This window comes from Cercospora beticola, chromosome 2 (genome assembly GCF_033473495.1).
Source record: "Cercospora beticola chromosome 2, complete sequence".
Lineage (NCBI taxonomy): Eukaryota > Fungi > Ascomycota > Dothideomycetes > Mycosphaerellales > Mycosphaerellaceae > Cercospora > Cercospora beticola.
In genome coordinates, this window is record NC_088936.1 from 1,132,854 (window position 1) to 1,158,738 (window position 25,885).

Consider the following 25,885-nt stretch of genomic DNA (forward strand, 5'->3'; position numbering starts at 1 on the left):
CAATGCCGTACGCATAAAGGAACGTACAGCAATGACGTTGACTGGCAGATCGCTACAGCTTCTACGACTTGATGTTGAATACCTCCCAGTCTCTGCTTGATTGAAACAAACTCATCTCTGATCAATCAATCCTTGGTCCTGTTCGAAGCCACTCCAAAGAACGCCCACTCACAGACATTATTGACAAGCTGTCATATTTTAGAGTCCAAGCTGAGAAGATGTCAAACCCTCTTTCAACCAAATATCAGGACGATACTATGACCGTGACCCAAGCTTCAAGGCCTGGAGCAGAAGACACTGCACCAGCAGGCGTACCTACTATGACCGACCCTTCGTCCAGACAATCAGACACGTCTGCCACAAGCCCCGACACCAGCTCCATACCCGGCGCTTGGAAGTCCAGCGCAGTCGCAGCAGGCGGATTGGATGCTACGCCACAAACCGCATCGAGCGAGCAGCAGCCTGCATCTGGTGTTCTTTCTGGCGCCAGCGTTCAGGCCGGTCTGCACCAAGCAGAGGAAACAGCCTACAAGGCTGCCGAAGCTGTACTGGGAACCGTGCAGTCCGGCCTCGAATATGTGCAAGAGACTGTAGCAAACCACCAAAAAGCACAAGAGAACAAGGAGATCCATGAGGATGGAACGAACTACATCAAAGAGCAGCTGGAGAACAAGGAAACAGAGACCGACAAGCTGACTACACTACCGATCGTGGATCAGAGTTCTATTCCAGAGCCGACAGGTCAACGAGAGGAGCCCAAAGGTTTCGGTATCGGCATTCTACGCGACACAATCGAGAGCTCGTCGGCTGCAGATGTCAGCTACGAGCATCGTCCCAAGACACTTCCTCAAAGCGAGATCACCGCCCGAGAACAGGAGCGAGGAATCAAAGAAGGGGCCGATGGAACACCTGCTCGGGTGCAAGTCAGTCGCGTCCACGGTGCTTGGCCGGCCGAGGCTTCAGGTAGTGCAGAAGCTGTGCACGAGAAGAGCCAGGTTGAACATGAGCTGCTGAGCAAAGTGGGTGCCGCGCCAGTCGCGAGCGAAGGTGTTGCTCGGGTCAATGACAGTCGTACTTCGAACAACACAGCACCTACTAGGGCAGCTGAGGTTTCTGACATCGACGAAGCTCTCCGCGAGAAGAGCCAGGTCGAACGTGAATTGCTGAACAGAGTAGAGGCAGCTCCTGTGACGAGCGAGGGCGTAGCGTCGGGCAGTGAGAGCCGTACTTCGGGCAATACAGCACCTACTGTCGGTGGCGACGTTGAGGTAGTTGGAAACTGGGGCAGCGAGACTGCCCGTGTCTTGGGATCTGCTGCAGTGGCGTCCGCGGCGGGTGCAGGCATCAGTGCTGCCAACACGATAGGACAAGGTGCCACCTCTGGTGCTCAGTCTCAAGCCCCAGTCCAGCCACTAGGAGACGACCCAGCCTACCCGCACGTGGGCACCTCTCAGACCGGATTTGATGGCCGTCCCGGTCAACTAGATGCTGTCCCTTCAACGGCGGGCGCAGGTATCAATGCTGGCGACACGCCACAGCAAGGCATCACGGCTGGTACTCAATCTCAACTACCAGATCATCCTCCAGGACAAGACCCATCATATCCACACGTGGGAACCTCTCAAACCGGAACTGATGGCCGTCCTGGCCAGTCGGATTCCATTCCTCCGGTGGTGATTCACACTCACGGACCAGAACCAGGCAAGGGCGTTGCCCCAATTCAAGGCTCCGATCTCGACTCCGCGAAAGAAGAAGTCTTCGGGTCCTCCAAGCCACATGAGGAATTGGGAATCACTCCTCGCGGAAGCGTACAGGAGCCGCCCAGAGATTCAATCGTGGCCAAGGATCTGGGTCCCGCGAGCGCAGCAACCACATCTGATCCCTACGCCGAAGAAAAACAGCGGAAGAAGTCGATCTCTTCTGAACTCCCCATCCGCCCAGCTGATCAATCCGCCGCTCGAGCAGGCTCCGTAAACCCAGTCGAGACTAAGGCCGGAGAGGGACTGAGTGCGCCACCGATTACATCTGACGACTCTATCGACGACAACACTACTCGTTCTGCTACCGATGATAGACCACGTAGCCCCAACAAGACTCAGCCAGACAGCGAGAACCCAGGTCAGACGTTCGATGCTTCAGCTCACGCCGCACCGGAGCACTCTGTTACCAAAGACCCGGGATGGAGTGGCAAAGAAAGTGTTAGAGAGCATTTGAGAAATGATACTAAGGGTGGTGTGAGGGAGAATCCGTCCGCCATTCCCATTGCGGGTGGGCAGAAGGTGGGTGAGGCTCACTGGGGTGAGAGTAAGAAATTGGAGTGAGATGGAAAGGCGGAACACTCTTATTATATGATGTGATATATGTTATTCAGCCATGGTTCATTCTCCCTCCTCCCTTTGCCTTGTAAGGATGTTGGCTGTAAGCTGGCCTCTTGGCATTGTCTTGAATTGGTGACCCTTCGAAAGCATCACTATCCTCTGGTGCTCTGCTCGTTACTTCCGGGGGATGGAGTTCGAGGAGCGCCCTGCATAACAATGCTAACACGGCTGACGGCATTGTTTTAGTGGGCTAAAATACACCACCGACACCACTAGAAACTCAATCTTGCATGCAAGCGCCTCGCCAATCCGGAAACAGTAAATGCAGAAACGAGGAAGATCAGCTTTGACGATCCCCTCGAACGTCATTGGTACCGACGAATTGGGGCGAGAAAAGCGATGGGCTTCGTCCTGCCGCAAAATGTCAGTGGAAACAGATCAGAGAAAACAATGGCACTTCTGTTAGGTCTAGATCATGTGTGGAATATCTTGTATCGTTACGCTCAAAGGCACCGAGCCGCAGGCTAAGAAGTCATTGTCGTCCCAGCTAACAGCCAGTCTTGAAAACATTCAGCATCGAGGACCAGACAGTTCAGGTCGGTGGGTCAGCGAAGACGGGCGCGTAGGTGAGTCCGGATACATGTCCGCCTCTCCATCAACGATCTCAGCGATGCCGGAATACAGCCAATGCACAACACCGATGATACGGTTCACGTAGTCGTCAACGGCGAACTGTACGACTACGACGGTATACGAGAATCTATCAGCAAGAAAACGTCCTACCAGTTCCGCAGTCACAGTGACTCCGAGCTCATCGTGGCACTCTATCAGTACTATGGTCTCTCTTTCATCTCACACCTTCGCGGCGAATTCAGCATATGTCTTTACGATTCGGCTCGGCAACTGTTCATAGCCGTTCGAGATCGGTACGGGATCAAGCCGCTGTTCTGGACGATTCATAATGGGAGGCTGTTAATCGCGGCCGAGGTGAAAGCTTTCTTGCCATTGGGTTGGAGACCCGAATGGGACGTGCGGAGCTTGATCGAAGGTGGCTGGAGTAACGATCAACGAACTTTGTGGAAAGGTGTACAGAAGGTGAATCCCGGAGAGTATCTGATCTGCAGAGGACTAGAAGGGCTTGAGAATGTGAAATATTGGGATATCGAGTATCCAGACAAGGTGAGTGGAAGACTTCCACTCAAGTTTCATCATGTAATCTTACTGATGTCACTCGCACAGTATTCTGTTGAAACACGAAGCGAAGACGAAATGGTTAAGGGGGTCCGTTCTCGATTACTGGAAGCCGTTCGCCTACGTCTGCGGGCGGACGTACCTGTGGGGATATATCTCTCAGGAGGCATAGACTCGACCGTCATTGCTGGCATGCTCGCGCACCTCCTACGAGAGGTTAAGCAGAATGGCGAGAACGAACATGACTGCAATACTGAATCCCTAGCCCGCATGTCCTGCTTTACAATAGCCTTTGATGAGGACAGTGGGTTTGACGAATCCTCGATTGCAAAGGAAACTGCTGCTTCCCTCAACGTACCACTCCACACGAAGCACATGTCTGAAGCCGAACTCGCACGTTACTTTTCTGATGCTGTCTACCATACAGAGCACCACTGGGGCGAGCTCAACTTCGTTGCAAAATTCGCCCTCTCCGAACTTACGCGCGAGAAAGGCTACAAAGTCGTGCTTACAGGCGAGGGCGCAGACGAGGCCTTTGGCGGGTATAGATTCTATGTGAACGATTATACCAGGGAACCGGATCACTCGTGGCTCCCTTCCCTCCAAGTCATGCCAGAATCAGACCGCCAAAGCATACACCGTCAACAAGAAGAAAACTATCGAAAGTTCCTCGAGCTCTTCGGATCTGACAACACAAACCGAGACGAGGGGATCGCCTTCCGGCAGACTAATTCTTCCATTGTGAGCTCCATGTCATCAATTTTCAGCTTTGACCTCTGGGCACCTTGGACCAAGGTTCTCGGGAAGCTAGATCCACGCGAGACCATTGCCAACAATGTTGATGGCAGAGTCCGCGATAAGATGACATCCAGTTGGCACCCTCTGCACTCAGCGCTATACATGTGGGCCAAAGGTCACCTACCCAACATTGTCTTGAGCTGTCTCGGTGACAGAGCAGAAATGGGCCACAGTGTTGAAGCTCGAACGCCATTTCTGGACCACAAATTCACCGAATACGTCAATGCTGTTCCACCGAGTATGAAGATCAAGTACATTTCGCCCACGCAAGCTGAGAAGCAAGGCGGTGATACTACAGAGGGCGAGTTCCAAGAAAAGTACATTCTGCGTGAAGCAGCCCGACCTTTCATCCCAGACCGACTCTATCGCAGGAAGAAGCAACAGTTCGCTGCGCCACGGACGTATGCACCGGGTGGTCCTCTCCACCAGCTGTTCAGCGAGCTGGTCACAGAAGAAAATGTGGCAAGGCTGGGCTTTGTGGACTGGGATTCGGCAAAAGACTTGCTACAATCTGCTTTTGAAAAGCACGAGCAAATGGCATTCAGGAGGATCGTGATGTTGGCCGAATGGGTTGTTTTGAGTCAACGATTTGATGTGCCTCCAGCAACAGCTGAATGAGTACGGCTCGAGACAGATTTATGTGGTGCTTAGAAGAAAACATACATCATTACAATCGCGCATGGTGCTCTGCATTATGCATCTCACGATCGCCCACTTCAACCCAGGTGACCCGTTCAAGCACGGTGCAATCCACCACAACATCTTCCTGGGAATGTTGCCGTTGCTCACTATCACAATCCTCGTACCCATTCTCTGAAGCGCGATGGTGGACTTCGTGCGGCACATATCCAGCAACCTTCCACCCAATGCTTTCATAAAAGTTCAGTATTCCACGATTGGCCCCAGTTACACCGCAACGCCATCGCACATTCACCCATTGCCGGCCATCGCGCCTTGCTCGTGGTCCCAAGCTTTTCCTAGTCTCCCGGTTGACGAGACCGTCGACAACAGGCCGCATGCGCATCGTAAGTCGCTGAGGTCCGCGGTGGCCAGGTAGAATATAAAGACCGAAAACGTGCCAGCGGGTCTCCTCGTCATCCGATTTGAGACCGCCAATATTGGGCCAGGAATAATTGCTTAGCGGCATGGGACTGCTCATAGTTAACAAAATTACCCTTGACTTACCCAGGAAGTGATGAATACTGACCCAATGAGATGTTGACATCCAACCCATTCGCCATGCGCCAAAGCTTCGTTGTCATCTTGTCGTTGTGCTTCCGACAACAAAAGGACAGCTACGACAACATGTCTATCTTTCCTTGCGAGGAGTTTACGAAAATGGCTCAGGGGGAGTTTCGATTCGATTTCGTAGCTTCCGGCGATCTGATCTCGGGCATTTTTGAGGACATGAAGCCGGAAATCTCTATACCTTGTAGTACATTGATCGAGCATGCGGCCGCTGTGTGGAAGCTCGATGATGCTGTATTGGCCTCTATTTCCGGATTGTGTAGCCATATTGCTTGGCGGTGAAAGGTACTGATGCTGTGAAAGTCAAGCTGCTCGAAGGATCAATCTGAGACCCGGAGGCGTGAGGTAGGGCATAAGCTCTGAAGGACAATATCGAACAGAGGCTTGATTCGAGCTAAGGCGGTCGGCGGCCTCGAGATAAACGGCAGGTGACTACCGAAGAGAACGTCGATCGCGTTGGAGCCTCTTTGACTCGTCTCGATGCCGGATATGCGACCTTTCTTGACAACGATTCGCGGGAACGAGCATTGGGGCTGGAGCTAGCCAACCGATTATGTGTACAGGTGTAATATTTTTGAGGGAATTCCTACTGGGCAACAAGGCGGGTCTGCATTGCTGGCCATGATCCGCACCGGCACATCAATCGCTCATGTCTCTTCCGCCATCCTATGCACCGGCAACTTTTCTGCCACGATCGGCACTGAAAAAAGCTTCGTTGGCCTGACAAGCCGTGCAAGCTTAGGAACTTACCAAATCTGTGATTTGTGGAACTGCGACTCCAGCTGGACCCTATTGCACACTGCATCGTGGTGACGAAAGTGCATCCCGCTAGCTCAAGATCGTCGACCTGCATTGTCCACTTTCGTATAGCAGAAAACTACTCTTTTGAATCCACGCTTTCCATAAGCCGCGTAGCAGTCTTCAAATCGTCATGATCAACAAGCTCATGCGAAGACAGTACAATGGTGATATCAAGTAGCAGTTGAATAGAACTTTGCAAGCCGAAGCTTCCGCCATGTCATGGGCATGAGTTATCCTTGTTAGTCGTACACCCACAATGCCTCGTTCGCGCATGTAGTCCTCAGCAACAGTATATCCACAACCAACCATGAAACCTCAAGAACCGCAAGAGACAGTATCCCAAGATGCCGAAATCGAGAAAGGCTCCACGTCCCACCACCAACTCGAGTTTGGGAGAGTCACCGGAGCCCCAAGCCCAACCAGAAGGCGGTCTCCTCGCATGGACTGCAATCTTCGCAGGCTGGCTTCTCTTCGCAATAAGCTGGGGTCCATCCCTCGGCTATGGCGTGTTCCAGGAGTTTTACCAAACGACCTACCTACCTAACTTCTCGTCCTCCAGCATAGCCTGGATAGGCGCAATCCAGGCCTTCTTCCTCCTCGCAAGCGGCTCGCTCCTTGGCCCACTATTCGATCGAGGATACTTTGTTCCGATCATGATAGCAGGATGCTTTCTGCTTGTGCTGGGACAAATGATGCTTTCACTTGCGACGCAGTTCTATCAGATTTTCCTCGCGCAAGGAGTCTGTATTGGGATAGGGTCCGGAGTGGTTTATGTCCCGTGCACGTCGATGGTGGCGAATTTGTTCAGCAAACATCGTGCCAAAGCGATGAGCATGATGCTCACGGGAGTTAGCACAGGAGGGGTGATTTATCCTGTGATTTTTCGCAGCCTGCAGCCACGTGTCGGCTTTCCATGGACAGTACGGATTATGGGATTCATCTCCCTGGCGATATCATTCATCGCTCTGCCAATTTTCTGGCGGCTTCCAAAGAAAATCAGCAAGCCGCGAGCCTTGTTCGAGGGGCATGCCTTCAAGGAACCGGCGTTTATGTGCTTCAGCGTCAGTGGATTCTTCAATTTCTTGGCCTATTGGATCCCACTGTTCTACGTGCCGACTTTTGCCCAGGCGGCGACCGGAGCCAGCACAGACTTGTCGTATTATATGATCTCTGTGGTCAATGCCGGACAATTCTTGGGGCGGCTATTGCCAGCATTTATCATTCCACGCACCGGTGCAATGCAACTTGCCGTGCCAGTGAATTTCGCTGCCGCTGCGGTAATATTCGGGTGGATCGGAGTGCACAGCACTACTGGCTTCATTGTGTGGAGCGTGTTGTACGGCGTAGCGACAGGACTGTTGACAGGTTCAAACCCGACGGCTGCGGCACATCCGACCTTGACCACTATAGACGTGTATGGAACTCGATGGGGCATCGCAACGATGATCGCTGCTCTTGGAACATTGGTCGGTACTCCTATTGCTGGGGCATTGGCAGATCCGGCAACGAATAGTTTCCTCAGTGCGCAAGCTTTTGCAGGAGCGATGATGATTGTTGGAGCGTTGTTGTACGTGTGGCCACTAATCGCTGCTCTGAAACATGACCGCGCAAAGGTCGGTGTTCGTGACGACTGAATTTCCTGTATTTATGTGGCGAGAAAACGCAGCCCGCCACCAAGAATCGCACACAAAGGCTTGCCTCCGCGCATTGGGCTTCCACAGGTGATGTGTCTTATTCTTGGTCTGCTGAGAATTAAACTTCCTGAACAAGCAGCCCTAATTCATCGAAAGTCATGTCTTCCAGTACATTGTTGTTTTCGGTTCTTTAACACCCACGGCCGGACTATCGCTGGTGTTACAAGCACCCTCAAGCACCACTTCCCAAAACCAACTCCCCATCTCTCTTAACAGGGTGCAATACCATCTGCGGCATACACTTTCCCAGAACCACATAATCATACCAAAAACTCAAACCCTGCCCACCCCACCAGATATAACTACTCGCCAACCACTGCTTCATCTTCATCTTCCATGTTCTCCCACACCATAAGAAACTCGCACGTTTCCCGCCCGCCAGACTTTCTTTCGACCCCTTGTGTACTAACTTATCCAGCTCTTTCGGCGAAAGAGCTCCAGTTCCAAGATTGAAAGATATGAGATGGGGAACGTAGACGGCTTTGAAACCGTGCAGGAAAGCGTAGGTTTCGGGTGTGGCTTCACTGACCAGCCAGGCACCTGTTTGGCGTTGATGAAGGGAGATAGTTTGCAGCAGGCGGCGAGAGGTGCGAGTCATGCTTATCATGGCCATGCGGCGTGGGAGCAGAAGGTTGGTTTTCTTGGTAGGAGAGAAATTGTGTACTTCATTTTCGAAATCCCATTTGTTTCCTATGGGGTCGATCATTGGTGAGAGAGTGATAAGGTCGGCGGGTTCGTCGATGCCCCAGGTGGACTCGGAGCGAGGTGGTGGCGGAGGACCTCGAGGAGTGATGTAGGTCTCTGCATTGGGCGCTGGTCCCCAAATGGTGGTTTCTGCGTCGGCGAATTCTTCATCGAGAGAGGCTGAGAATGCTGCATAGTCGTTTTCCCACAGACCAGGGATGAAGAACCGTGCATTGCGTTCCCAGAGATTCTTCCGTGGTTGCTCTTGTGCCCATGTAGCAGCGTCTTCCAGCATCTGTCCAACATGTCCTGTGAACCGAGCATCCATCTCCAACTGCCAAACATAATCGAATTCGGGGAAGCTGTAGCTGAAGATCTGCAACGCCTGATACATCTGGTCTTTTGCCTTGTGGTTGCTGACTTTCGGATACCATTCCTGGAGAAGTCTGTCATTGAATAGTATAGCCATATCGTGAAACTCTTCCGGTACGCTTCTGTGGAGTATTTGAGCATACAGCGCTTCATTGCTAAGAAGATTCTCTGCGGCAGGATTCTTGACATCCACAAGAAGAAAGACCTGAAACTTCCCTGCGGTATCCAACGCCAATTCTGTAACAAGAGCTCTCAGCCACGCCTTGTGGTTCGGGCCATATTCATAGGTGTCCCACGTCCTTAATACAACAGCCGTTCTTCCCGTCCTTCGCTCATCCTGAATCATATCTTCCAACTCTTGATCTAGCCCCTCACTCGGCCGTTTCAATTTCCTGCCTGCAGACGTATCCTCCATCTTCCCACCATTGCTCCCCGCACAACCGTCTTGCACGCTTCCCCATCTCACTTCACTCCACGGCAAATTTTCGAATTCTTCTCGAGCTCCGAGGTGTCCGAATGGCGCAAGACGTTCGAAAGCGGAGACACAGCCGCCGGGATTATGTCTTGACACGACATCTGTTGTTCCAAGTATAGTGGAGGGAATGACATCGGGGGATGCGATAGATCCGAGTCGAATGGTGCGTTGCCATGGGATATTCGGGCGTGAAGTCCATGGTGAGCAGCCAGGAGCTATCGAGATCGTGGAGTTGAATGCCTCGTCGACGTTGGCATTCTTTGCGCGACTGCTCGTAGAGCTGGATCCTGTTATCGGACGTGGACGGATTCGAGAAGGCGGTAATTCGACATCGACTCTGGCTTCATCGTGCTCATGGTGCTCTATTCCAGGATGTGGCCCAGATAGCGGATCCTCCAGAGGCGAAGTACGACCTGTGAATAGCCTCGCACCCAGCACCAAAATACCCAAGAAACTTGCGAAGAGAATCGAATTTCTCAAGAATTGCTTCACTCTGCTCCTTCCTCTAGCCATGCCTTATCTCGAAGGCTCTCTCCGGATATGCCAGTGATCCATCAGGCAGAAGCTGGAGCAATCATGACATGCTGGCTAACGGGCCTCCACGGGACACGCTGCTGAATGTCAAGATGAGTGTAAGAGCGCAGTGAGGGCAGAATCATCGCCATCATGGATCATGGCGCGTCAAAAGTGCTTTGCAGATCTCAGCTCCACAGACGTCTGACAAAGCAGCGTCATCATCGGATCTTGCGCCGTTCGGGCATCGTCTGTCATTTGGGAGAACCTTACTGCACCTGTGCACGGCATCAAAAATCGTAGCACACAGTTGAGTGTCGTCTAGTCTGTACAAAATATGCAAAGGAAAGCACGGTGTAGTAGAAGGGGAAACGACCCACAGAAGGTTGCACACCTGGTCCAACTCAAGCATCGCCAACCCAATGATCCGAGTGCTTAAATTGCTTGGTTTTGGCATTTTGACTTTCACGAACTCGATAATGATGCTATGTAAGCAGCAAAGAGACGGCATGAAAGTAGTAATTCTCTCCTTTGGCAATAAATTCAGTTTCGTCTCTAACATCACACAGCTCTGATATGCCGCAACAGCAACGAGCTCAGGGTATTTTAAAATCTATCACCTCTAGGCAACCCCAGGACTAGCCCAACAATATGAGCCGCGTACTTAGACGCCCACTGTAGAAGCCATCGTCCTCGCCGCAGGGTCACGTTCGATCAAAGGAAGTATGCGCTGCTCCAGCCCAGGAATGGCTTTGCTGGTGAATAATGTTTCGGACAATAGCACTCCAGAGTGCTTCAACCACACAGTACCATCAAGGGTTTCCATTTCCATTCGCAACCACTTGTTGGGGTGGCGGCGGTTGTGTAGGCCCATTGTAATTTGTCGGCTGAGGCGTCGTGCTCGTTGGGCGTGGGGCAAGACCTTGCACCGGCCGTGCAGGCGGCGGATATCCATTGACCGGAGTATGAGGGTTGCTGGGATAGCTAACAGGAGTGGCCCTTCCAGATCCCGGCTGCTGTTGTGGTGCGGGATACATGGGCCGTTGCACATTTGCTTGGGGCGCCGGAAAGCCGGGTTTCGCAGGTGAGGCCGTACGGTTGTACGCTTGCTGCTGAGCCCCGTTGGTCTGGTAGTTGCCCATGATGGGCGTGCGCGCGTACTGCTGATTCTGCACTGGGGTTTGCTGGTATTGCTGATTGTAGTTGTTGTAGGTTCCTGGAGTCTGCTGGGCTGGACGTTGGGCATAGTATTGCTGGGCGTTAGTCTGGCCGTATCCCGGCTGCGCGGCACCGGGTCTGGTGTACTGCTGCGGCTGGGTGCCGTACGATTGTCGCATGGTAGAATATGTCGATGGATTGCTTTGTTGCCTCTGGAAGGTTGGCGTGGCAGCTGCTGGCGCACGACTGTTGTAAGTAGACCCATATCTAGTGTGAGCCGCTGCACCGATTGCCGGCGTACCTTGAGGTGTCTGGCTGTACCGCTGCGCCGATGTGGACGAATTGGGCCGAGTCAAGTTGGCAATGCTGTTCGCCGTTGTCATTGCGGCGAGCTTGGCTTGTCTGGCAATAAGATCCTCCTCCATGCTGCCCCTGATATCCTTGGTCTCATAAGGGATGAGGGTCTTCACACCGAGGTCCGCCAATTGATCGCCATCGAGTTTGGCAATGGCATATGGCGGCAGTTTCAACAACAAGTATGCCAGCTCACGACGAAGGTTGTGGTATGTCGCGGTCTCCTGTTCGGACGGCTCGTCAGGCTTACCGATCTGAGATGTCACGATGGGTCCAGGGCTGATCGGTGTACGTGCTGCGGTGGATGACGACGATAGAGTCGTGTTGCGAATGCGTTGATGAGAAGCCAGCGTTTCCAGGAGTTCAGACACCTCTCGCAGCACTTGCTCGACGTCTGTTTTATCCTTCTGGGCCTGAACAGATTGCTCCTCCTCGGCCCTCTCCAGTTCGTCCAAATCCTCCAACACTCGGCTGAACTCATCTTCCTGGAGCTCAACGGAAGACTGAAGTTCGAGGACTTTGCTCGCCTGTGCATCCTCGTCAAGCAAAGCAGGATCAATGGCAAATATTTCGTTATATCGCTTCTCGCCGACCTTGTGCCACCATACCATATTCTTAACCTCTTCCGGAATGATGGCGTTAGAGTTGTCCTTTGGTGGAGCGAAGCTCGAATACGCCCTCCGAAATAGGGCCTCTTCCCGTTTCTTCAGCGCCTCCTCGGATGAGTCTGTCGCATCCTTTCTGTGCACACCATCACTCGAGCTCAGAGCTCGGTCGCGTTGTTTGCGCTTTTCTTGCGCTGTATCAAGAGGATCAACACCACCATATCCCAGCCATGTACCCGTGCTCAGCGGCTGTACTGTGTAGCCTCCCCTCTTGTTGCGCTGGATGGGATCCTTGAATTCCCACGTCACCGATTGATCACGGGTCGCCGACCGTTTGTGCGTCTTGGGCGGCTGTAATGTCGCAAGGCTGTATGGAGGCGCGAAGGCCTGCTCGAAAGTCGGGGCTTTTTGCGCATTGTCCACGGCCACAGGCGCGACCTTGGTCGCGGATATCCCATTGGGCAAGCTCAGCTCCTCCACCGGAAGTTCCGTCTTGATCAGTGGATCTCTCCGATCGGCAGGCTGTTGCAGCGAGGAGAACAATTGCTTCGCAGTGAGTGCGTTGCCAAAGAGCGTGAGCACCGTTCCTCCTCGCGTGCTATCTGCAGTTGCACTATGTCCGTTCGCGAGCCCGCTGTCCTCCTTCTTGAGCTGTTGGTCTTCGACATCATCAGACCGATGTTCCCTTTCCACGATTTCCTGAACCAGATTGTCCAACGATTGGATCTTGTTGATCTGCTTCAGCTCTTCCACCGTCGGCCTTCCCGCGGTGAACCCGGTCCGTTCTCGCGCCTTCGTCCTGATGCCGGTGATGAGATCATCGCTAACGGAGTTGGCGTCCTTGCGCAGGCCGTGGAGGGATGTGTAACTCGTGCTGCGAAGTCGGGCTGCTATGCTCGTTTGCTCGTTGTTCGTTGCGGACAGTTTGGCCTTTTTCTGGGAGGGTTCGGCGGGAGGAATGTTGTGATTGAGGAAGGAGGGTTCCGTGTCATGGCTATCGTGTGTCAGTCTGCCTCTTTTCCATCCTATGCCGTGTACACGTACCGTGATAGCACATCCAAAATGTCCTTTTGCAGTCGCTTTACTCGCGATGCTTCTTCCCCGCTGGTCGTCTCGTCGTGCCGCTTGCGCTTGTTGGAGACGGCATCCGTGGGAGCGGTGTCGGTGGTATCGGCGGCGTGGGCGGCGGCGTCGCCGTTGGTGAGGGTAGCCATGCTGCAGGCGCGTGTCGGTGCTGCTCGAAGCCTGGGGTCGCGCGCGTCTGGTGGAGGGTTCAATCAAGCAAGCCTACTTTTCTCGCTCCATCAACAACACGTCCTGCCGGCGAAGTGGTGCACGTGACTTTTTCGCGATTCCGCCCTCAGCGCTCCGCCAGGTGCCGGTCAGCAGCGTCTCGGATCCAAGTGTGTCAGCGGGGAGGGTGCGGTGTGGTGTTGCGATGCGTGGGCGTGAGAAGATGGGCCTGGGTCTGGCAGTGGCCCGAGTTTGTCGCTAGCGAGAACGGGACAGCAGCGAGCAGCGGAACGCTCAGCAATGCCGGTATTCAACAACGACAGTATGCTGTCCAACGATATGGTGTCAGTAGATGGACCAAGGTAGTATCACTGTTCAATCACAGGCACGAGTCACAGTAACGAAACAACACCTCCTGGCGGGAATTGCTTTCTGGGAAGGCAGCAAGCCCGGCGAAAGTCGTGGCCGCGGTGATGGCAGCTGCGCGCCTCGAAAACATTGAACATACAGCTCCGTTCCTCTCCTCCTCCCATCCCCTCCTCCTCCCGCTCCGCCCCGGTTGATGCATGCCACATGGACGACTGACGCCGCTCGGCAAGCAGCTGCGCTCTGTGCTTGTCAACTTGTCTTCACTCCGCACGCCGCCCGCCCGCCGCCCAACACCACTTGACTTTCAAGCTCTGCGCGCAGGAGCTCACCATGGCATTAATACCTCAGCCCTCGGTGGTCCCCCGGTTTTTGGACCGCGATCGATCGTAACGGCTGCTGCTCCTCAAGATGGATGCCGAAACGAGGTCTTCATAGCACCAAGAGCGCGCAAGTCCAAACCCAGCGCTCGAGTAGTGCGTCGCCGGACACGCATCGACCATGTTGGCAATGCATTGGAGGCAACGGGAAAAGTATTGCAAAGCCGTCGTCCGTCAAACAAGCCTGATTTGACCTATCACCATCCCAGGAGGGTCGAAGGCTACGATCAAGCTATCGAAAATCGCAAAAGGCACGCGAGGAAAGATGGGCCCAATGCTCCGTATCTCACTGCCGTTTCGCTTCAGAGCATCTTGGCCGCGTATTTGAGACATGAGGCCAATCAATCGGAGCGCTTGACTGCGGACTGGGAAGCTGTATATCGGCCATCACCTCAGGAAGCGCAGCTCTTGGGCTCTCAAGGCTACGCCATCGAGGACGTCGCCGCATGGGCGAACATCGTTGCCGCAGACGACACTGTTGAGGCTGCAAAGAGGCTGCAAGCCCGCAATGAGACTCATGGTGTGCTTGCCACTCCCTTGTTCGTTTTTCTGAAGCTCCTGCATAGGCCCTACGTCTCTGGCCCCGCGCTGCGCCTTCTACTCCTTCTGACCTGGTCCATATTCACGCAGCGCGCTGATATCCTTTCCAATCCCGGCGTGGACAGCGAGCCGCGCTTCACTGCAGTCGTGCGCCTGCTTCGTCATGCGCGAGAGGTCTGGCCAGCGTGCATACCCAGCATCGTGCAGTTCGTGCTTGAGGAGCCGATCATCCACAGGGAAGAAGCCGACTCTTCGCCGAATGAGAAGTTGGCTGCAAAGACTTTCAAGCTGAACAAGCTCATGAGTCTCGTGTCGCTAGTGTTGGCTGAGCAGCCGAAGAAAGACAGCGATTATCAAGAGGCGTCAGTGATACCAATACTGCGATACATGTCGGAGCACCAGCCACCGTTGCACATCAATCGCGAAGGCTACCGAGCTGTTGTGCGCATCCAGCTGGCGCAGCGGAAGACCTTCAATGAGCAACAATGGGCAGAGTTGAAGGCACTTTCGTGGCCCCCGTGGAAGGAAGACCGCACGGGGATGGACGTATTGATCACGAAAGAAGAGCATGGGATTTCGAGGGCTGGTCAGACGCTGCTGCGTATGCGTGAGGCCGGCTATGCTCCTGGCCGCTGGGAGCAATTGGCTGGTATTTACACGGGCTGGGATATTGATAACACTCCAACTATACAGACACGAGTCTTCCTGGAACAGCCTGGTCTGCACATTTCCGATCACATACCATCCACAACCGCCGAATCGCTGCGTTGGGCAGCACGAATCACATGCACTCGCACCATTCAGGAAGCTTGGGCATGCTATTTGGCGTGGGAGGAGAAGCGGTTACCAGCTTGTCAAGATGTCTTCTTGGCCATCGCCATCAAGCTGCGCGAGGAGCAGAGGCGGCCGCATGTTGAGTCCAGAGCGACACGATCTCCAAGTCTCAAGTCGTGGCCACTCTCCCCCGGCGACATGAAGGAGCTGTCTCCCCTGCCACCTTCGACACATCTCGAAACTTATACGCGTACCCGGCCTCCTACTCTGGACAACTTCTATCTTGAGCTGCGGAAACGAAAGATTGCTGTCAAGAACCACGCCCTGGCATTCTTTGTCCGTCACGCACGTACCCTTCAATTCGGCCTAGAAGTGCTCAACGACGCCATTGCGGTATATCCTGGCATCAAGGACATGCTTGCGCATCGACCCTCAGACGCGCTGCAAGACGTGCCTATGGCAGTCTACGTGGCTGCTATCGTGCTGTTCACGCGTACGACCAAGACACCTCAGTTCTCCGACGAAGTTTCGCTGGCTACAGCTCGCAGTCTTGCCGACACTGTTCTGTCCGGCGATTCCTACGATGCCTACGAGCTGAACTATAAGAGTGGCATTGTCCGTGCCGCCCAGCTCTTGCGTCTCCGGCCAGACCGTGATCAGACCGCTTGGAATGCGGTGTATTCCGGTTTGTGGCGTGAGGCCAACGTCGCTCATTTTGCAAAACTCGTTGTTCCGCGAGATGAAGCTACAGCCCAGCTCCCTGATGAGTGGCATCATCCTGAAGTTGATCTTCGCTCTTGTGCCGGCGCCTTCCTCGCATATCGCTTCTGGTGGTCTGTGAGCAGACTACAGGCACAACAAGGCATTGATCTAGATGCTGCTGGCTTCTACAGTTTCTGCCACGTGGCGGAGAACAGGGCGATTGCGACCTGGCTAGTCCTACAATTGAGTGAGGCCAAACAGTCGGACGAAGAGAATCGTCGCGGAGCCGAAATGATCGATAAAATGGCATACACCGCCAGAGAAGCGTTCCATGGCCGAAGTGATCACCGGTTGCGTAGAAGCCCTCACAAGCTGTTCCACCGACTGGTCGGCGCCGCCGCCGACCGCAAGGAATGTAAGCACGGCCTACCACGTCTGCTCACAGTCCCGAGCCCAGGTCTGCTACACGCTTATGTACGTGCCATCGGATGGCTGGCTCGGTATGATGACATTCTCGATCTTGCGCAATGGATGAAGGATTACCATGAAGACTTACTGGAGCGTAAATCGCAAGATCGCAATGGCCACGCCATGATGCGGCGAACAATTGTGGCGATGCGAGTATTTCTGGAGAGAAGTTGGCTGCCGCGGGAGCAAAATAGCAAGACAGTCAACGCTGGCTTTGAGCGCGAGAAGGAGATCCGAACTTTCGTTTCACCCGCGAAGGCGGGACTCATTGATGACGTCAAGGCTCTGATTGAGGAGGTCGAAGAGTGGGAAGGCTGGCCAACGGATGAGGAAGTCGCGGTCTACGCGAGTGACAAGAGATTCAAGCCTTTTGCTGAGTATGAATGTAAGAGAATGGTGAGGCAGGTACGATATGTTCCTCCGACAGCTGAATCGTAAGATTGAAGGGACGCTCGTTGCAGTCTTTTCCGAAACCGTTTCCGGGAATGCGCGGGAAGGCGCATTCGCATTGATCTTGTTCGAAATTCTCGTTGATTTCTCCGTATCGCAATTCCCACGTTGCTGATCCGGCCGTGTCAGCTGCTTATATAAAGCTCTGTTTAGTCAGAGGTCGGCTAGTGCTTTAGTCCTTGGCTTGGCTACGATACTCCTATATTACGAGACTTGGCATATCTGAGTTTCGTTTTCCTTGCGTGAAGAGCTGACAATGACGTGCAAACATGCACCCATCAACTCAGGTCGCCAGCCTTCATCTACCTCTATCGATCGTCTTAACATCCGCTACATTCTCTTTTGACACTCATCAAAATCGTCTGCTGCATTGGCTTGGCCTGAACGCTCTGGACCTTCATTCCGGCACGATCCGGCTAATCCCTTGTCACAACACCTAGTCAATTCAACTTCCGTATCATCATATTTCGCTTTGGTGTCTTGCAATGACCATGCTTTCCCTGTCCTTTTGCCCTCTTGGCAACTGAGCCGAGCCTCGTGTCCAGTGTCCGCCGCGCTGAGAATAGAAATTCTTGCGCTTTCTCTTGCAGCTTTTGTGGCACAGCTGTGCGTTTTAGGTACCGGATTACCAGACGTGTGAGATCATTTTGTGCATTGGTGCGGGCAGACTTGGGGATAGCCTAGTCTGGTTTTTGCGAGGAGGCTACTTGGTATATAGCTGGTAGGCCCTTCTCGAACTTCTTCTGCTGGCTTTTTTGGGTGTGCGATATAAAGTTCTTATTTGACTGGACTGGGTTCCTTCGATCCTTGCCCTTCTTCTTGCACTTAGACAAGCAACAGATTCCACCATCACCAATTGCGATCAAATGGCCTTCAGAACCTTCTTCGCGGCTTCGAGCCTGCTGCTCGCTTTGGCGTCCGCTGCGCCGCAAGGAGATGGAAGCTGCACAATCTGCATCGACAAAGTGAACGATTGTCAAAAGTAAGTTCAAAAATCCCTTCCCTCCGAATTTTGGGTTTCCGTAGCCCACACACACAAGCTCATGCTGACGTTCGCCCTTACTTTCCAGCATGTACGGCGCATGCTACGACTACTGCGTCGAGACGAAGAAAGAATTCCTGGTTCCAGAATGCAATGGCTTCCCAGCATACAATGAGACCTGCGAATACGGGCCGAACAACAATGGGCCTTTGGCTGGCGAATGCTATCCTTCGAACACCACGACAGTTCCTGGTCCAGTGCAGGATTGTATGGTTTGCGTTGATCGTGTGAATGAATGCGGACTGTAAGTTCAAAGCCCTTTTCTGTGTCGCTGTGGCCCTTCGAAGTAGACTCTGGCTGACATTCGTTGTAGGAAATATGGTGCATGCTACGACTACTGCCAAATGCCACAATTCGATCTCGGAATTCCAGAATGCAATGGCGTGTCGGGCCAGAAAGTCTCCTGCCAGTTCAAGAAGAACAAGGATGGAAAGTTGATTGGTGGATGTCATCCTTCGAATACGACGCAGCCTACTCCACCAGGCGAGACTTGCGACATTTGCATCGATCGCGTGAATGATTGCGGACAGTGAGTGCTCCCTTCCCATCTGACTTCTGTTTATTCTGGGCTCCGGTTAATTTGACTGGTGTAGGATGTACGGTGGATGCTACAACTTCTGCAATGAGCCCCAAAAGACTTTTGAGGTTCCAGAGTGCAATGGCCAGAAGAAGACGGAGATTTGCGAGTACATGTCGAATGACTGCGGAAAGGTATTCGGTGGATGCTATCCTCCTGAGGGACCGATTCCTGGCTGGGCGGAGCCACCGTGTCCTTAGATTGAACGCACGAGAGAGGATGAGTGACAGCCATGATTATGGAGCGAGCAAAGCTTGTTCGAGTTGATTTCAACCCGAGCCTTCGTCTCTCTCATATCTTCCCTCCATATTTTTGCGCTTGGCAATATCCCAATGCCTTGCAACTCATTGCCGCGCTTGTGGAATCACAACTCGCGATCCATTCGTTCCTCTCCTCGGATCCACAGGTCTGCTTTAGATCTCTCGGCTTCGGGTTCTTCCAGTTGGCCAGCATATTCGGATCGGACCCCGTACCCGTATATATAAGAATATCGTCCTCGCCAAGAGCACTGGACGCTGTCGTTGACATCTTGCTTGAAGACTGTGTTGAAATGCGATTCCATGTTTTCAACGAGCGTTCTTCTTGTGTGAAGCGGGCTTTGGTGAGGGCTTCGCCACGAGCTGTTGATGTTGTGCTGAAGGCCGGGCCGGTGGCTTGCCGAGTGGCTTTCCAGAGGAGGTGCATATTTGGCAGTTTTCTTCTTCGAAGTTGCGATCCAGTGTGTACTCTGTATTGATCTGCGAACGCCGTGTAGTTCCTGTCAATGCGTAGTACTGCTGTAAAGGGAGTGATCTGCGTGTGAGTTCAGGAGAATGTTACACCATATGTTGAGAACTTTCCTCATGCAGGATACGGGACTTTCTCGGCCACGGAAGCCGTGAGTAGCCGTCACGCGACACTTCGGCGTGTTTCACTTCTGGACACCTCATCTGAATGGACGTCATATCTTATCAGTGCGTTGTCCCCAAGTGCTGCATAGTCTTGATACTGTAGACTCGTCGGTCAGGTCATGTGGACGGCCACTCCAGCAATCCTGCTGCTGTGAGGATGCGTGACCGATCTTGGCAGGGCTTTCGAGGTCCGGAGAATTCTTGCAACGTTCCCTCGCACACCAAATACTCATCAACATGAACTGGTCTCGCCGACCTGATCTGGTCAAGCAGCAGCCGAGATGAGTGTTGTCGGCGCAGAATGCGAGACCGAGGAAGGAACAAAGTGGGATCAAGTTTTCAAGCCTGAGAGTCGTTCCAGAAGATTTGGAATATGCGGAACGCGTGCTTCGACCTGTCATTGACGCGTGAAATATACCGCTGAAGAGAGATGAAGTAGCGACACCTGCCAGATCTCGTCGTACCCATGTGCGGCCTGAGGTTTCAACAACGCCAAGAAACCAGTCATGGTGACTCACCTGGACACCGCAGAGACTGGAATAGATAAAACTTTTGACACTTGTTCAGTGTGAATACACACTATTAGGGAGTTTTGATCCTTCGTTTCCTGTGGATGGCAAGTTCTTCCAATCAGATCGCGCCAACAGGTTGGATTGTTTGACGTAACGGGCAGGAAACAGATTGAGATGCAGCGCTCCCTTCTGATCCTTTCAGCTGTCCTCTGTCTGGTGGGGGCCATGACCTGATTCGCCCGATAGCTTTCGACCTTTTTGGCTCCAGATGCTGTGGTCCTTCGATACCCGGTTGTCAATGCGGAAGGCAAGCTTAGATTGAGAAATTGTCCTGGATGCAGTGGATTGAGTACGGGTACGGGACAATCGCTTGTGAGGTAAAGGTATATGCCCTTTGCGTTGGCTGTTCGGCGGCACCATTGCCAGTCCAGCGGCCGGGGCATATGCTGGAGCCTGAAGCGGACATTCTTTTCTTTTCAATCATTTCTCGCGGATGTCGGCGGTGGTCAGATTCTCGGCTACGCTGGGAAAAGGTCTTGTCTTACTGACAAGCACAGGTAAGCAATGTTTGACGTTGCCACAGTCCTTTCCGTGACTTACGCCCTGTCGTGGATGTGCTCCTTCTAGTGTACCTAATGCCTTGCTAAAATTGACACTGTTTCCATGATCAACGCGTATCGACTCGGTTGCAAGAGCACAAGTTCAGGGAAAATTCAATGCAGCTGGATGTGGTGAAGACTTCAGGGTGGACATATCGCGCTTGGTATCGTAATCATGATCTGGGGAATATATACATGTTTCGTACAGCGCGAGGCTCTACACTTAGAATGAAGGCGCATTGAGAGCCATGAGGCACAGCAATCCAGAAATGAGACCAGCAGCAGGAAGAGTGAGGACCCATCCCATGAAAATGAAAGCGACCTGTCGCCAGTTGACGGCACCGAGATCGTAGTTCATCAAAGCCACACCAACGGCAGCACCAGTCAAGCATTGGGTGGTAGAGACCGGCAGACCAAGACGCGAGGCAAGCAAGACGGTGATGGCCGCGCCGAGCTCGATAGAGAAACCACGGGTTGGGGACATCTGCGTAATCTTGTTTCCGAGAGAGCGGATGATGTGGTAGCCGAAGAACCAGAAACCCATACCAAGGAGGAGACCACCAATGACGAGAATCCAGATGGGTGTGCCGGACTCAGTGTCAACGGCGCCGGTCTGGTAAGTCGAATAGACGGCTGCAACTGGGCCAACAGCGTTGGCAATGTCTGTGCAGACGTTAGTCAAAAGTTCGGCTAGGAAATGAAGTTTGAGCTTACCATTAGAACCGTGAGCAATGGACATCAGCATAGCAGAGACGACTTGGCAGTAGGTCCACAAGTGCTCAACGCGAACATCGTAACGATGAGCGCGTGCGTGAATGTCGCGAAGTTTGCCAGAGTCGTGGGTAACGCAGTCGATGAAGACACCGCGAAGAAGCAAGAACTTGAACCACGCCCAGTGCTTCTTTGGGTTGAACCAGGAGAGTTCCTTGACAGGTACAATCCATCGCTTGTATGGCGAGACATACGCCTTCTTGCGGTGGTGTTCCTCTCCTGGGTTGGCGGCTGGGTCGAGGGAGTTTTCATCAGATGGGGCTTTGCCGACTGGAACGGCGTTGGCACCCTTTTCGTTGTCACGGTTGGAGATGTCGTCCGAATCCGCGTCGTTGTTGACGCCACCGTAGGTCCTTCCACGCTCCGCATCCTTCTTGCCGGCATTAACGTTGCCATAGGCATCTTCGTAGTAGTTGGTGACGTATTCCTCGCCCTTACCCGGCCAGTAGAGCTTGACGTCCTCCTTCTTGAGAAGTGGGCCCATAGGGATGTGCCACACTCTCAGTCTCGCATCCTTCTTGATCAACTTGCGCTCGAAGAAAGGCATGAAGAACACATAGCAGATGAGCAAGACGCCGAAGAAACAAGCGAGGACGATGCCGACCGCGCGTCCCGGTCCCAGAGCGTCGAGATCGGAACCAGGAGTCTCGACAGTGATGAAGAGCGCGAGGACAGCTGCAGTGAAAGCGAAGTAGAATGGGATCAACCTCATACCCCACTTGAAGCTGTCTTTGCGCTCAAGCACAGCGTACTTGACAGTAGCGAAGACCAGAGCAGCGAAAGCAGCGGCAATGGCTGGGGCGATACCCCACGAAGCCGCGACTTGACTGACAGAGCCTGAAGTCCATTCCCATTTGATTGGAGACTGCGTCGCGAATCCAATACCAATGAGGGCGCCGACAATTGTCTGAGTTGTGGAGACCGGCATACCTTGACCAGTAGCGAACATGAGCCAGGTTGCGCTTCCAACCTCAGCGCATCCCATTGCCAGCATCAGGACGCCCGGTCGGCCTTCGAATCGATCGATGGTGATGATGCCGTTCTTGATGGTGTCCGTGACACGTTCTCCAAGCACGACAGCTCCGAAGAACTCAGTACACACAGAGAGGAAACCAACTTGAAGCATGGAAAGGGTCCTGGCAGCGACCGAGGTGGCGTAGGCGTTGGCAACATCGTTTGCTCCATTACCGAACGCGCTGAAGAAGTAGGCAATGAATGTGATGGCTATAGTTGATCATCGACCAAAGGTCAGCCTTCACTCCTCCGAGTTTCCCATGAGTTACCAGACTTCACTTACCTAAGATCCAATCATAGCGAGCAGTAGCCTCGGGGGCGCGCTTCAAGAGTTGATGCAGCAACATGTTGCACCAAGTTCAGTCCAGAATCGAATGTCTTGGAAAGTGAAGAAACTCGGCAGGTCCTGAAGGACGACACAGGTAATATATACCCACATCTTTCGCCTCCCGCAGTTGCACGTTGATCTATGCGCTTGTAGCCTGAGATGGATGCGTAATTCTGCGCACGGCATTCACAGCGTCTCAGATCTCGCAGCCATTCGGCCTCAGAGCGATACCAAGCTCAAACCCAAGGCATGGCAGACGTTAAGCGATCCGCTGAATTCGATTGGCCTCTCAGCACCGAGGCCACATTTTGCGTCTACTGGACCTGCGCTTCATCATCGCGAGTGTTCGAATCTTTTGCTTCATTGATGGGTATGCGAAGGACTTGTCGGCCCATATTGTCGAATTTCGGGCTCATATCGACCTGCGACTGCTATGGTGAGAGAGTGTCAGAAAGGGAAGAAGTTGCAAGCCAAGCCCCAAGCATGCGACCTTAAAGCCAAGATGTCCACGAGCCTTGCACTTCCAACACGTGGGCGAGCATGTTTACGTGACTGGCTTTCACCTCTTTCAGCCTCTGCATGCCATGCACACTGTACGGCGTGAACCACGCGCAGCGAGCTGAAACTTTGATGCAATTCCCATCCTATGGGCGCTGCACAGAATGTCACTGACGGCCAGCTTTCGTCTTGGCGTTCACCGCACACACTCGTTCAGTCCGTTCAAGGCATCGAGAGATGGCAATGTCCGAAAATTTCAGCTCCACCGCACGGCCTTGGCTATGGTCCTGCTCGCCACGCGTGCAACTAGCAACCACCTATATGCATCCCGAACAAACGCACGTGGAGGCTCTGCCGGCGTAGTATCTTCATGCGGGCGCCGCAGGATCAGCCTACGCGACTTTTGGACGAACGAGGCGGCAGAGGTGGCGTGAAGGGTGTGATTTCCGGGACTACCTATGGCACGACTGATCGCGCGGACACGTCACGCTCATGTTTTCACGTGAGGCATAGTCCTAGCGCAGTCTCGTCTTGCCCCGACACGAGAGGGTCTATTCATGTGCGATGTGAACGGGTTTGCTTCCGCCTGTGATGATATACAGAACTGAAGTCAGTTCGCTCAGCATCAGGGATCCGTGTGCAAGGCAGTCAGATCCGGAAATAAGCTCAAATGCGAATTAGCCATGATTCTCTCTCTTCCCGGAGCGGCTTGAGAGCATCGAAGGGAATCCCGCTCGCCTTATACCAGATCTAGGCCCTCGACTCTGACCTCGTTCCAGTTTTGAGTAACTAGTGACTATACAGTATACGCCGAAAATAGAGTTTGAACCCCCAGACTCGAGAGACAACATCACGGGCCCGACCTTATTGCACTGCTGCAAAATGCACATGGAGGCCCGCAATTCCATCTATTGTGATATACTCTAACTGTGATAGCGATGATACAGCATGTTTTGAGTCCTGCCATCACCAAACCACAATGACCAGCAAGAAGGTTTGGCGAGAGCCCGCCGCCGCCTCCGTCGTCATTGCCAAGGAACTTCGGTACTGCACGTCTGGAAACCGACAGTACATGTAGTTCAGATCATGTAGCAAACAATATGACCTCTGAGAAGACTCATCAATCGAGCAGTATCAAGGAGGAGTCGGCTCGTAAGCGTCCAAAACCGTGCTGAGGGGGCATCGCCATGGAAGCTGATACTCATAGTAGCACCCTCGTCCGATGGAGCAGGCTTCACATTCTTCAACATCTCCCATCCTTCAGAAGCTAGAAGCTCTCAGTATCGCAGAAAAGTCCGCAGTAATGTCACCAAGCAACAACATCGCGTCCGAAAACCCCACACCACGGCTAAAAGCTTCAGGCCTTTCCAGCCTGATGCAAAGACGGGCCTATCCTTGACCCGACAGGAGATTGTGGCAATAGATTCCCCCGAGTCACAGGAATTTCAAGACGCAGTGCAGAGCCGTGTCGGATGGGTAGATGAGAGCTGGAGTAGCACAAACGCTTCCCAGACTCCCACAGTGGCCTCGTCCAGTTCCACAACCACACCTGATGCCAAACCTGAATTACCATCTTCCTCTCGGCCCCGAGTTCAGATTAAGCGGGAACGCGTGATCACACCTCCGGAATTGATTAATTCGATCAATTCAGAATCAACTACATCTGTCACAAATTCTGGCTTTGAGAAACGCAGAAAGATTTCACTGACTTTCATAAACGAGACTGGTCACAGCTTGGACGACCACGAGGACGAGGATATCAGCCCAGGTCAAGCCAACGAGCAAGCCATTGTACGCCAGCCACGAACTCCTTCCCCAGAAAAAATCAGCGTCGCTCAACACGATCCCTTCAATTGCTTCACGGTTCCATGGCAACCCTGGTACGACGGCCTCCTCCACTACATGATGACAGTCTTCGCCCGACGCGCCTGGCCAACCCTCAAGATCACATCAGCAGAAGGCATGAAATGGGAAACCTTCATGACTCAACACGCAATGGAAGAACCCGCACTCTTCTACGTCCGCTTACTATTCGCCTCAGGCGAACTCGTCCAAGTCGGATCTCTCCGCCGCGAACGCTCACATTGGCTGCAAGCGCAAGCGATAGCAGTCATCAATGAAGCCCTTTCAGATCCCAAGCGGTCAATATCCGATGGCCTCATACTGGCAGTCGGTCGGATTGCCCTACACGAATGCATGTATGGGAATCGAGATGCTGCGACTCATATGCATCGACCAGCGCAGAAACGAATGATTGATTTGCGTGGTGGGATGAAACAGTTGGATTTTCCGCCTTTGGTGAAGAGGTTGATGCGGTGGTCTGATAGGGTCATGTCAATGTATGGTAATACGGAGCGTATGATCCCGGATAAGGACGACGATGATGAAGGGACGTATGATTTGAAACAGAGTCTTAATGCTTTTGAGGTTTGGGCACCTGAGCCGGGAAAGGCTTTGCGGAAAAGAATTGCTATTGATGATTTGGTAAACTAATGATGAATGAAAGACGGGGAGGGAGGTGTAGAACATA

At 53.1% G+C, this 25,885-nt stretch overlaps 9 protein-coding genes across 9 annotated transcripts; 6 read left to right on the top strand and 3 right to left on the bottom strand.

Moving 5' to 3' along the window:
* Positions 1 to 218: 218 nt before the first annotated feature.
* RHO25_002478 (uncharacterized protein) lies at positions 219 to 2,321 on the top strand (the record flags this gene model as incomplete). Its single annotated transcript, XM_023598053.2, has 1 exon — positions 219 to 2,321. One exon carries the CDS (start codon positions 219 to 221, stop codon positions 2,319 to 2,321), a length of 2,103 nt encoding a protein of 700 aa, XP_023456029.1.
* A 684-nt stretch (positions 2,322 to 3,005) lies between these two features.
* On the top strand, positions 3,006 to 4,925 carry RHO25_002479 (uncharacterized protein; the record flags this gene model as incomplete). The annotated part of the gene is made up of 2 exons (XM_023598054.1): positions 3,006 to 3,497; positions 3,558 to 4,925. The coding sequence occupies 2 exons, from the start codon at positions 3,006 to 3,008 to the stop codon at positions 4,923 to 4,925; spliced, it is 1,860 nt and encodes a 619-aa protein (XP_023456030.1).
* Positions 4,926 to 6,700: 1,775 nt separating this feature from the next.
* Positions 6,701 to 7,990, top strand: RHO25_002480 (uncharacterized protein; the record flags this gene model as incomplete). Its single annotated transcript, XM_023598055.1, has 1 exon — positions 6,701 to 7,990. The coding sequence occupies one exon, from the start codon at positions 6,701 to 6,703 to the stop codon at positions 7,988 to 7,990; it is 1,290 nt and encodes a 429-aa protein (XP_023456031.1).
* Positions 7,991 to 8,222: 232 nt separating this feature from the next.
* On the bottom strand, positions 8,223 to 10,094 carry RHO25_002481 (uncharacterized protein; the record flags this gene model as incomplete). The annotated part of the gene is made up of 1 exon (XM_023598056.2): positions 8,223 to 10,094. One exon carries the CDS (start codon positions 10,092 to 10,094, stop codon positions 8,223 to 8,225), a length of 1,872 nt encoding a protein of 623 aa, XP_023456032.1.
* An 812-nt stretch (positions 10,095 to 10,906) lies between these two features.
* Positions 10,907 to 13,425, bottom strand: RHO25_002482 (uncharacterized protein; the record flags this gene model as incomplete). Its single annotated transcript, XM_023598057.2, has 2 exons — positions 10,907 to 13,205; positions 13,256 to 13,425. The coding sequence occupies 2 exons, from the start codon at positions 13,423 to 13,425 to the stop codon at positions 10,907 to 10,909; spliced, it is 2,469 nt and encodes an 822-aa protein (XP_023456025.1).
* Positions 13,426 to 14,010: 585 nt separating this feature from the next.
* Positions 14,011 to 17,112, top strand: RHO25_002483 (uncharacterized protein; the record flags this gene model as incomplete). Its single annotated transcript, XM_023598058.2, has 1 exon — positions 14,011 to 17,112. The coding sequence occupies one exon, from the start codon at positions 14,011 to 14,013 to the stop codon at positions 17,110 to 17,112; it is 3,102 nt and encodes a 1,033-aa protein (XP_023456026.1).
* An 878-nt stretch (positions 17,113 to 17,990) lies between these two features.
* RHO25_002484 (uncharacterized protein) lies at positions 17,991 to 18,943 on the top strand (the record flags this gene model as incomplete). Its single annotated transcript, XM_023598059.2, has 4 exons — positions 17,991 to 18,106; positions 18,195 to 18,410; positions 18,480 to 18,695; positions 18,760 to 18,943. 4 exons carry the CDS (start codon positions 17,991 to 17,993, stop codon positions 18,941 to 18,943), a joined length of 732 nt encoding a protein of 243 aa, XP_023456027.1.
* Positions 18,944 to 20,967: 2,024 nt separating this feature from the next.
* RHO25_002485 (uncharacterized protein) lies at positions 20,968 to 22,876 on the bottom strand (the record flags this gene model as incomplete). Its single annotated transcript, XM_023598060.2, has 3 exons — positions 20,968 to 21,407; positions 21,459 to 22,739; positions 22,813 to 22,876. The coding sequence occupies 3 exons, from the start codon at positions 22,874 to 22,876 to the stop codon at positions 20,968 to 20,970; spliced, it is 1,785 nt and encodes a 594-aa protein (XP_023456028.1).
* A 1,579-nt stretch (positions 22,877 to 24,455) lies between these two features.
* On the top strand, positions 24,456 to 25,848 carry RHO25_002486 (uncharacterized protein; the record flags this gene model as incomplete). The annotated part of the gene is made up of 2 exons (XM_023598061.2): positions 24,456 to 24,507; positions 24,566 to 25,848. 2 exons carry the CDS (start codon positions 24,456 to 24,458, stop codon positions 25,846 to 25,848), a joined length of 1,335 nt encoding a protein of 444 aa, XP_023456033.1.
* Positions 25,849 to 25,885: the final 37 nt, after the last annotated feature.